This window comes from Schistocerca nitens, chromosome 4 (assembly GCF_023898315.1).
Source record: "Schistocerca nitens isolate TAMUIC-IGC-003100 chromosome 4, iqSchNite1.1, whole genome shotgun sequence".
NCBI classification, from domain to species: Eukaryota; Metazoa; Arthropoda; class Insecta; order Orthoptera; family Acrididae; genus Schistocerca; species Schistocerca nitens.
Window position 1 is genome coordinate 316,379,748 of NC_064617.1, and position 12,818 is coordinate 316,392,565.

Below are 12,818 nucleotides of genomic sequence, written 5' to 3' on the forward strand. Positions count from 1 at the left end.
TATACCATCTGGGGGACAGTAGATGTACTGATAATGCTATCAACAACGTCCGCCAACAGATAGGATAGTGGAATAGCTACTAGAGCACCATCTGTGTGTCTACCGATTAATAGGGAAAGATCACAACCAGAGGGCTCAGCCTGATGCAAACGTATGAAGTAAGCAGGCAAGCATGTTATGGAGATGTACTCGTGCTTCTTACAGCCAACAGAGCTAGCCTGAAAGGGGTCAAACTGTGGCATTCCGAGTGGTGGTGGTGTAGTCATTTTGAAGAACTACACAAGCTGGAGCTGTTGCAGCAGTTTTGCAACAATACTGGTGTCAATGGTCACGTGAAAATTCTCACACCCAAAGATTAGGTGCAGAACGTCCATGCAGTGCAGATGCCCAACAGGACTGTCATATTGTAAGGGCAGCAGTGGCAAATCGTACGGCTACCACAGCACAGAGAAGAGGGCTTGCGAGCCCAGACGTGTCAACATGAACTGTTGTGAACTGGTTATTAGCAGTGGAGCTACAGGCATGCACAGCTCTAATCTGTCTTCCACTCACATCACAGCATTGACATGCATGGCATGATTGGTCCAAATAGCATGCCATGGTCTACAGCGAAGAAAGCAGATTCTGCCTGCATGCAACTGATGGTTGTTCATGTGTGTGATGTAGACCTGGTGACTGCTGTCTCGTTAAGTGTATTTGTCCAAAATACACTGGCTCCACCACAGGCTTTATAGTCTCAGGTTCCAAGAAGGTACAACTCTCGTTCATCTTTGGTGTTTCTGGAGGGGACACTAACCAGTAGTCGGTATGTGCAGAAAGATGTTAGCCCATTCTTTTGCCATTCTTGCAACAGGAAGGTGATGTATTGTTCCAACAGGATAAAGATCACTTAACACACTGCCTGTGAAATTCAACATGCCCTCAAGACATGCAACAATTTCTCTGGCCAACATGATCTCCAGACTTGTCTCCAATCAAGCAGAATTACATGAACAGGTTTAGCAAGCATGGCATAATGTATCCCACGACAGTATTCACCATCTGTATGATCAACTGGATGCCAAAGTCAGAGATGGCATTACCACCTGTGAGGATTACACCATGTACTAATATGGGTGTTTCAGCATGGGTGATACCTGGTACCTCTGACCGCTTAAGCTATTGATCTGTAAATATTGTCATTTCATGTACTCCACATCAACTTTTGCAACAATAAATTTTTAGTGAATCAAAAACCTTTAAAAGGGCGTACTAATTTTTTTCCGACAGTGTATACATAATACTTTTAGGACATGAATGTCCTAGGAACTGTAACAATTCCATGATCTTTGAAATTGTCCACAAGATGTGTGTTGTGTAGTTTAAACACTGCTCCTATTGTTTATTATCATGAGCAAATACTTAACTGGCTGTGTACACTATGTGATCAAAAGCATCCGGACACCTGGCTGAAAATGATTTGCAAGTTCGTGGTGCCCTCCATAGGTAATGCTGGAATTCAACATGGTGTCAGCCCATCCTTAGCCTTGATGACAGCTTCCACTCTCCCAGGCATATGTTCAATCAGGTGCTGGAAGGTTTCTTGGGGAATGGCAGCCCATTCTTCATGGAGTGCTGCACTGACGAGAGGTATCGATGTCAATCAGTGAGGCCTGGCATGAAGTCGGCATTTCAAAACATCCCTCAGGCATTCTATAGGATTCAGGTCAGGATTCTGTGCAGGCCAGTCCATTACAAGGACGTTATTGTCATGTATCCACTCTGCCACAGGCCGTGCATTGTAAATAGATTCTTTTCACTTTTTAACATTTGTTTGTTGGGTTTGATTTGATTATTTAATGAACTAGGAATTTCTTTACTATGTTGCAACACAGTTTCCACAGTTATCAGGAACATAATAACATATACAAATACAATAAATAAAGGTGCAAGCCCCTTCCATGAAAAACACGACCACACCATAACACCACCACCTCCGAATTTTACTGTTGGCACTATACACACTAGCAGGTGACGTTCACCAGCATTTTCCATACCCACACCCTGCCACTGGATCACCACATTGTGTATAGTGATTCGTCACTCCACACAACATTTTCCCACTGTTCAGTTATCCAATATTTACACTCCTTACATCAGGCAAGGCGCTGTTTGGCATTTACTGGCGTGATGTGTGGCTTATGAGCAGCTGCTTGACCATGAAATGCAAGTTTTCTCATCTCCCACCTAACTGTCATAGTACTTGCAGTCGATCCCAATCCAGTTTGGAATTCCTGTGTGATGGTCTAGATAGATGTCTGCCTATCACATATTACAACCATCTTCAACTGTCGGCAGTCTCTGGCAGTCAACAGATGATGTCGGTCTGTACGCTTTTGTACTGTACTTATCCCTTCACATATCCACTTCACTATCATATCGGAAACAGTGGACCTAGGGATGTTTAGAAGTGTGGAAATCTCAGTTACAGATGTATGACACAAGTGACAACCAACCACCTGACCACTTTCGAAGTCTGTGAGTCCCGCAGAGCGCCCCATTCTGCTCTCTCGTGATGTCTAATGACTACTGAGGTTGCTGACATGGAGTACCTGGCAGTAGCTGGCAGCGCAGTGCACCTAATATGAAAAATGTATGTTTTTTGGGGTGTCTGGATACTTTTGATTACATAGTGTGTGTTTCCATAAGGAAACCGGATCTGAAAGTACGCAAAATATACAAATTTTGTTTGTAGATTCACAATATTACACCTCAAACTAAGTTTTTCCATTTGCCTCAATGTAGCAATTCCTGTCAAGAACTTACCTGATGTGCTCAGTACAATTTGGGTCATATGACTGCATGGTTTAGTTAAGTAACTTCATTTCTATTCACCATTGATAAAAATAGTTCTGGAGGGATGAAATGGTGCATTGTCTTAATGGTTTTATTGATTATCTGTAGGTCATAGCAGATGAATGAATGGATGTATGATTTAATTGTCAATCCTGTTTCACAAGTGTAAATGGATGTAGAGGATTATTGCTAATATACTGGACACACATTTTGGAGGAATAGGGGTTAAACACTATTTTAGCATCCTGATTTTGTGTTCTACAGTTTCCCTAAATTAGTTGAGGCAAATGCAGCAATGGGTCCTTCAAGAGGGCCACAATTGTTTCCACCTCCCACTCACATATATCTGACCTTTAAGTCAACTGGACGTTGAAAACATCTTTCTCATTTACCTTTTGTGTAAGTCACATGTGAAATATGAAGCATGAAAGTGGATGTAAGTGTTTGGAGGCTCCATTTCATTACACTTAACATTACCCATTGGTTTATATTGTTGCCTGCCAAGCTAACAAGAGAGTTCTTTTGCTACTTGTGGCTGACCAAAACACTTAGACCAACATACGCCACAATTAATTTTTTCAGAAACTGAGGGCAGGTAGAGTTCAATACAAGAATAAGTGAAACAATTGCCCACTGCCTTGCTGAAATCCTGTCCTGACATTTGCCTGAAAAGGCTGAGGGGAAGCCTTAGAAACCTAAATCAGGATGTTCTGGTTCAGGTTTGAATACAGCTTCTCTTAAATATGGACCAAATGTCTAAACCATAGTGTCACCCTGCTTGATATCAGTTCAGGTGACATTTTTTTCAAAGCTCTTAGAAACCATTTAATTTCTGTGCTTACTTATATATGTCTAGCTGAGGCATAAAAAATATTTAAGTGTCAAATGGAATGGTACATTCTTCAGTCACACTCTCAATGCTGGTCCTGAGAGGAATTGCTGCTCATGTGCTGCAAGTATTAAGTATTGAGTTCACATGAAGCCTATGTGCTGGGATGGGAACAGGAAGGGAAATTGTGGAGGTAGGAACTCTCCCTGCAATATATCCTACATTCCCACGACTCACCTGGCTCAATCTTCATTAGCACTTCACATCCCTGTATTCCACCAATGCACCCCCAGTCTTTTATTTCTCTCCTTTTCTGCTACCCCCATCCTTCCCCCCTGCTTTCCATCTGACTGCACCTAGCTGCCCTAATCTCTCTCCACCTTGTCCCTGTATGCTCCCACAAACAGCACTTCATTATCCCCCATCCCTGCTATAAGGCGAGTAGCAACTATCCATTTCATAATATTGTTACAAAATGTTTCACGTGCACTTTGTATATGATGTAACACAACAGAAAAAGGTATCTGTGACCACTGGAGACACATACATGCCATATCAATTCACGTAAACACACCTCATGATGGAGATTTAAATCTTTGCACACATAGTGGAAATAAAATACATTGTGACTGGTAATAGTAAACTTGTTGTTTCAGTTGAATAAATGTGGGTACTGACATTACACTCTTGCATCAAAGTGTAGAGTATGGTACAAGGTAAACAGAATACAGAAGTACCTACAATTGCAGAGCTGTCTAACATATTCATTCTCAAAGAACTTGAGTAACAGAAAGTGAAATAACTGCGCACAACAAAAAGGGTTTCCAAAAATCCTATCAATTTAGTCAGGGCCACTTCAAGAACATCTTTCATACAAGTGACTTATCTGCCGCCCCTCCCTTCCCCTGCCCCACACACCACTCTCGCCCATCTTCCCCCATACCTGTATCAGTTGCTACTAACTGTGATATTCACTGTATGCAGATCTTGCACTTGGGCACTCCTCTAAACTTGGTGTTCCAAGCAGCCGCTTGTAACTGTGATACATCCTGTGTGAAATCTTACAGTTGTGGCACCTCTGGCACCCTTCCCAGCTTGGCACTCCAAGTAATGGCTTGTGCTTAAAACTGGCCCTACTTTTAATAGAATAATTCACAAAGGGATTGTGGTCACAAATTTGTTATACATGAGACAAGGGAAAATATTCCATAATTTCTTTAAATTGTAATACAGGAAGGCTAGATGGGATACCTTCAAGGCTTATTAAATGTTGTGTGCAAGCTATAGTAAGACCATTTACTTTTTTGACAAATCTAACATTGAAAGAAGGTAAATCCCCCTACTGCTTAAAAAAGAGTACAGTAATGCCATTATACAGGATGAATCACCCAAAACATGCACAGCAAATTTTGTGGAAATGGAAAGTATTATTGAGTATGGTCTTCATAGAATAGATTGTCAGTTAGTGACTCGTACTGTTAGCCAATGAACAGACTGTAATAATGTACAGAAAGTATATTTTTTATGCAAACATATATTTCTTTAAATGGAACAATGTCTACTGACATTAACACACTGACAGGAGGGTAAATTAGAATGACAGCATTGTTTATTGTGGGATTCTAGTGCAAGTTGTTTATGAGAAGCTCCCACACTAACACTTATACAATACCTGTAAGCACACACTAAAGAGCAACAGAAGTGCATACACTAGTTATGAGGATTCTGAACAGTAATGAGACAATTGACCCTCACAAGTTGTGTTCAAAATGATCAGTGGCAGCAACAATACATGGTTCCAGTCTGGTATGGAATGATGGCTGCACATGTGCTAGCATTCCGGTGGATATATCCAAGCAGGCTGTGGTAATATGTCATTGCATATCATTGGGTGTAATTGGTATGTCCTTGTAGACAGCATTTTTCAGCTATCCTCAGAGGAAAGAGTCTACAGATAGTCAGTTCACGGGATTGAGCTAGCCAAGCTACACATCTTCTGCGCCTAATGGAAACAATTCGTGAAGGCATGATGTACTATTTCGTGTCCTATGGGCTGTACAGCTATCATGTTGGTGCCACAGATTCCTCCTATGCTGCAGAGGAACATCTTCTAGCATCCATGGAAGATGGTCTGTTAGGCGGTATGTGTTCAGTGTTCTGTCTATGAAAAAGACCAATAGTGCATGTTTTGGTTGCTTACCTGGCTATGATTGGTAAATATGACTTCATCACTAAACAAGATGCATGATACTTCTGTGTATCAACCTGTTTTAATGCCCATAAACAGAAGTTAACATGACTCTCATAAACATTTCCAAGGAGCTCCTGATGGAGAGAGATGTGATAGGGATGGAACATATGTCAATGGAGAATGCATAGGAGACTTGCCTGACTCATGCAACTTCCTCATGTGATTGCATGTGAGTGAATGTGCAGATCAACTGCAACAGCAGCAAGAACGGTAATTTCCTTCTCTTCTGTGGACACTTGTTGCCTTCTGTTATGTTGTCTAGGTGTTACACATAACTGGTTGATAAATAATTGCTGAGATGGCTGATATGTATTGGGACATATTGCTGCATACACCATACAAGAAAGAACTGCATTCTTTCTACTCTCCATATACCTAGAGCATGTTGGTTTTTTCTGCACTCGTAAATCCCAATGACCACTCATGACCTACTGCTCGGCTGCTTGGACTGCCACACTAGCAAGTCACATTGCACTCAAAGAACACACAAGCACACTGTAAGCAAACATAATAACATGGTACCTAGCAACTAAGCAGGATGAACGGCACAAGCAAGTGTTAGTCTGGAAACTTATCAAAATATGATCTCTCATAAATGACTCATGCTAGAATCCTGCTACAAACACTACTGACATTCTAATTTGCCCTACTTTCAGTTTATTAATGTCAATATGCATTGTTTCATTTAAAAAGTGTGTTTGCACAAAAAGTACACTTTCTAAGTATTATTACAATCTGTGTATTGGCTAACAATATGTGCCCCAGACTAGCCATTCATTCTGTGAAAGTTGCACATCAATAGCACTTTCCATTTCTGCAATATTTGGGGTGCAAGTTTTGGGTGATTCATCTTGTACGAAGGACTAAACAGAACACATGCATTATAATTACTTCTGTTTTGACAACAATACTGTAAACTGCTATAAAAGATAGTTTAATGAAGATCAACAATATTAGAGAAGGAAAGTTGCTACTCACCATGTAGCAGAGCAGCTGAGTCACGATAGACACAACAAAAAGCTCAGCTACATGGTGAGTATCAACTTTCCTTCTCTAATATTGTTACATTCCATCCTGGATTTTTCATTGTTTGATTTAACAAAGATCATATATAGGTACAACACAGTATGTAATGTACAGCATGGTTTCAGGAAAAATAGGTAAGCTAAGACATCACTGAAATCTTTCTATCCTTTACTTAAAAGATGTTATATAAAAAATGCTTGTGGATTGTTTCTTGATCTCTCTAAAGGTTTTGACTATGTCTGTCACAATATTTTAGTAAAGAAACTACATCATTATAGTATAAGGGAAAAGTCAGCTCCTGTTATAGGCTCCTTCACGAAACAGAGAGAAAAGTGCATTGAGATAAAATACGAAATTAACAGTAGTATTGTTAATGTCTGTTCTGGATGCCTAAAAGTGAAGTAGAAAATGCAATAAGGTTCAGTGCTAGATCAATTACTTTTCATTCTCTACATAAATGACTTAGAAGTTGAAGAAGATGTCAAGGTCATTTTGAAGAACTTCAAGAACCACTATTGAGTATCAAAAATTCAAAGTAATATTTCAGCAGCAACAATATGTTTGGGTGTAAATGGAAGTAAAACACACACATGCAGGTACATGCCAGTAGAACCAGTCCATGCTGACAGTGTTAGACTTGATCTAAGAAACTTAGCCCAGCTGGAAACAAACCACTACAACTTCCTAAGTATGGACATTGACAGTTATTTGACTTCAAAACACTACATAGGTAAGATCTGCTCAAAAATAAGCTGTAACATATTTCTAATGAGGAAAATGTCAAGTATAGTGAATGAAGATGCTTTATTAAAAATTTACTCTTGTGTATGTTCCTCATGTAGTTACTGTATATTGATCTGCATTGCACTGCATATGTACAAATACTGAGGCTGCAGAAGTTTCAAAATTAAACTACTAGATGCACTGTCCAAATATCTCCATCAAATGTTGCATGGATAAATTTAAAGATCTGAAGATTTAACTGTCCTGTTGAAGCCATTCTTTTCTAACAACTTCATTAACGCTCAAGTCGGTGTTCGTATGTATAAAGTGTGCCAACCGCAAATAACATTGTCTTGAACTGTTCCACTGTTGTTTCACAACTATGTGACTATACCTGTTCCTTCATTATTGTTTCATCTAACACAGTGATAAGTTGTTATGTTGTACTCCAAGTGAGCAGTTGTAATATACAACAAACAGTAAGTTAGGTGACAAAAAATTTACAATCTGTGCAAAAAAATGCCCCAGATTCTGAGCTAGCAGCACAGTCCCACAATGAGGTAGTTGACTATGAGATAGTTAGTAACTGAATAAGTGTTTGGCTGGAATCTGCTGCAACTGTGCTGTTTAATGGTTTAGGTGGGTCATTACTGTGTGGTAACACTTGTATGTGGCAACATAATGAAAGTTTATTTTATTATTGTTTAATTAAACAGTAATTTAGCTCATGTAAGTTTATTTTATCATTTTTTAATTAAACTAAGATTAAACTGTTATCTTGCTCATACATATTTACATTAGTACAGCTATTCTTCATGTGTGTACAAAGTACGCCATGCACCTGCTCTTGTTACGTGCTAAGGTAAATATGTATGAACAAGATAACAATTTAATCTTAGTTTAGTTAAAAATGATAAAATAAACTTACATGAGCTAAATGACTGTTTAATTAAACAATAATAAAATAAACTTTCATTATGTCACTATGTTGCCACATACAAGTGTTACCACACAGTAATGACCCACCTGAACCATTAAACAGCGCAGTTGCAGCAGATTCCAGTAAAACATTTATTCAGTTGATAAGATTAAAAACAGCCGACCAGTTGCAAAGGATAAAGTGATCTTTACCTAGGTTTCGATAGATTTAAATCTATCTTCTTCAGAAGACGGCAGTATTACATTAACATGGAGTGATATGTCCTAGTCGTTTTTACAAACATCTGCATAACTCCATTAGTCCAAATAAAATATAGCCCTGAGAACAGGGTTTGTCAGACAAATAAAATTAAGTACATGGAAGTCGGAGAGCTTTATTTGCGGTTTCGGTGACATGATATGTTTTGTAGGCTATGATGTCTCTGTCCACGAAGCTTTCCAGTCCAGACACGTTTGACACACCTGTACCACCTCGTACAATGGCCACAGTTAACCAGCCATTTCCATGTGAAAATGTGTCATTCAAATCTATGCTGAAATTCAGTCTGCAACCACAAAACACCGATGGTCCATCTAGCAGTGCGTGTGCAGCTACAGATTTGATTGTGTTCTTCTTCTTGTCGGCAGCAGATGTTGACATTTCAACGTCTTCTATTGTTTTATATACCGTCTGTCTTGCACGGCGTCGCAGCCTTCTATACCGCATCTTGGCAGCGTTCAATGCAGTTGCCTGTGCGACAGCAGCAGCGCGAATAAGGCGGTGGCCGCTTATCGCTCGCTATAAGCGAGCGATAAGCGGCCACCGCCTTATTCGCGCTGCTGCTGTCGCACAGGCAACTGCATTGAATGCTGCCAAGATGCGGTATAGAAGGCTGCGACGCCGTGCAAGACAGACGGTATATAAAACAATAGAAGACGTTGAAATGTCAACATCTGCTGCCGACAAGAAGAAGAACACAATCAAATCTGTAGCTGCACACGCACTGCTAGATGGACCATCGGTGTTTTGTGGTTGCAGACTGAATTTCAACTTCCATGTACTTAATTTTATTTGTCTGACAAACCCTGTTCTCAGGGCTATATTTTATTTGGACTAATAGAGTTATGCAGTTAATGGAGTTACGACTAGGACATATCACTCCATGTTAATGTAATACTGCCGTCTTCTGAAGAAGATAAATTTAAATCTATCGAAACCTAGGTAAAGATCACTTTATCCTTTGCAACTGGTCGGCTGTTTTTAATCTTATCACGTGGAACCGTTGCTGTAGTGCAGCTATGTTTAAAATATTTATTCAGTTACTAACTACCTCATAGACAACCACCTCTTTATGGAACTGCATTGCTAGCTCAGAATCTGGGGCATTTTTTTGCATGGATCGTAAATTTTTTCTCACATAGCTAAGTCGTGAAGAGTGTAATGAGTACCAGAAGTCATGCAACAACATACAGTTCTGTAGTAGTAGCAGTGAGCAGTAGACATGCTGCTGCAGAGGCACTTTTTCTTTTCCTTTTTTTTAAAAAAAGAAAAAAAGAAGTGGAGCCCCTCTTACCTTATAAAAATCTGTGTGTCCGCTCAAGGGTTAATCAGCCATTTTCAACTAACATATACATGATTATAACAACGTAATAGGAATTACTACCAATTAAAAAATAATCACCTTAAGCTCATGGATAAAGATCAAGTAGGTACAGGTAATATTTTCTACAAGCACACAACAAAAAGAATATCAAAGCATTATCAGTTTTTACAAATAAAAAAATAAAAAACTATCTGAGTTTGACTTGCTCATACAATTCAAATTGCCCATAAAGTTCAACAGAATACCTGAATTCCAATTTCTTGTAACCCCACCAGACATATCAATGGAAGATGTGAAACTACTGAAAATTGCCATTATGACTAGATCCGCTAAGATTGCTGTCAGCAACTCTGGCTGACCAATCACACGAGACCAGCTTAGTAGCCAATTTAAGCATGAGCAGCCATGAGCTCCCTCTCACTCTCTGGTAGTTAGCTGATGCCGAGGTCTGATCAAACTGATGTTTCTCAGATGATTACACTATATTTATGGACTCTGCTGGATAGCAAAGCTGACTCCTCTCACTGTTGTGCAAATTGATTGTGTCCATGTGCAAGATTGCTAGCTTCAGGAGCTAAAAACTGCTGTACTTACACAGCCAAGCAAACTAACTAACTATTGCAGTGGTTTCCACTTCTGTCTGGCAATATTGCTCCACCTGTGTTACTATGTGGTCTCTGGCTTGTAATCAATGTAACCTGTGGGCACAGTATTATTAGTTTGCAGCCCCTCCCCCCACACCTTTCCTTGCACCAGTAACAGTATTTAACCCTTATGTGAAATTAATTTCCAAAATTATAGCTCAAATGTAATATCCAGTACTGTATGCTGCAACTTATGATGAAGAAGCCTGATTAAGGAAACTGATAAAGATTAGTGGCTGTAGGAGTGCTTCATTATAGTGATACCTGTATGAATGGAAACAACAAAAGAACAATGTTACAGTGTACCAAGTGAGGGCAATGCAGCAATATTCTTGCTAGACTTGCATTTGTGAAATGAGAGGTTCTTATTTCTGCTGGCCATCCTGATTATTTATTTTGTAGTTTCCCTAATCATGTAAGGAAAATTCCAGATAGTTCTCTTGAATTGTTCAATGTTTCTGCCCCATTTTAATTGCAGTATAAACATTTTCTTGGTCTTCTTATGTTCATATGTAAATTACTGTGTAATATATCTTACAGAGTCCAATAATATTTTAAAAATTGTATAAGAACAAACAGAAAAATGAAATTAAATCACAGTATGATCATCATCAGCATAACTGTGATGAGAGTTCAGATCTTGTGAATCTAGTAGATAATTGTCACTCAGGAATCTTAAACAAATTTAACACCCCCAATGTTGTGAGCCTTGCTGAGCTATTCCATTTGCTGAGCTCACAGCAATACTATGTTTTCAACAAGTGGCTACATGTAATTCATTTGTGCAGTAGTATATTTAGTTACAAAGTACTCTCATAGTAGACCATTAGGGATCCATATGCTTTTGTCTAATGTAACTAATTATTTTCACTGCCAAAGGAGTAATACTCTACCTATTTCATTAAGATTTTCTCCAAATACTCAGATTTTTTATGCAAAATATTTCTGCAAAACATATCTAAGATTCATGTCTGCTTACCCTATAATAGAGACCCCAGTCCTTATAGATATGGGAACTTCAAAACGTATCACATTATCAAGTGTAGAACTCGACTCTTCTGGATTTGTACTGTTCACCTCCATTACAAATTCATATTGTGACTTCAGGTCCTCCTTATAGAATGGTTGTAGATGGACTTTGAAATGTAGCTGCAAAATCCACAAATACTCTACCTCAACACTTTCTCATAATATTTACATTTAGTTTGTGCTTGCAAACAATCAAGAGATTTGTCATAATAATAAAATATGCCCATTCTCTTAAACAATATATTCTCTATAATTAGCTTAAGCACAACGAACTATATTCTACCATTTTCAAGGAACTTGAAGTATATTAAAAATATTATAAAAAAGTGCATGAAAAAGAGGATATTAATCTATGTGATTTATTTCAATTTTAACAAGAATTACTTTGTAATGTAGTTACTATAATAGGGTAGAGTTTGAAGAAAGCTGAGTTGTGACTTTGAGAAATATAAACAATTTTACTGACAAGGAAACATTCCCAAGCATCAGTCAGAATGATCTTGATGAAACTTGGTGGGTGTTTATAGGAGGCAAAATAATGCAGTATATATATTTTTTATTTGCACCCAACTTCAGTTAGGTACACGAAAGCACATTGGAAGCGTGTATTCGTCATCGTCATACTGGCATATCACCCAGCGTGATGGTATGGGGTGCCACTGGTTACACGTCTCGGTCACCTCTTGTTCGCATTGACAGCACTTTGAACAGTGGACATTACGTTTCAGATGTGTTACGACCTGTGGCTCTACCCTTCATTCTATCCCTGTGAAACCCTACATTTCAGCAGGATAATGCACAACCACAAGTTGCAGGTCCTGTACGGGACTTTCTGGATACAGAAAATGTTCAACTGCTGCCCTGGCCAGCACATTCTCCAGATCTCTCACCAATTGAAAATGTCTGGTCAATGGTGGCCGAGCAACTGGCTCGTCACAATACGCCAGTCACTACTCTTG

The 12,818-nt window shown here is 39.0% G+C and overlaps 1 protein-coding gene across 2 annotated transcripts in view; it reads right to left on the reverse strand.

Annotated features, from left to right (window-relative positions):
- The window catches only part of LOC126251737 (integrin alpha-PS2-like), an 836,605-nt gene that overhangs the window by 23,371 nt on the left and 800,416 nt on the right, over positions 1-12,818 (reverse strand). For both annotated transcript variants that reach the window (XM_049952346.1, XM_049952345.1), the window contains one exon: positions 11,810-11,979. In XM_049952346.1, the coding sequence (XP_049808303.1) occupies positions 11,810-11,979 (170 nt within the window). The remainder of the gene's footprint in view (positions 1-11,809; positions 11,980-12,818) is intronic.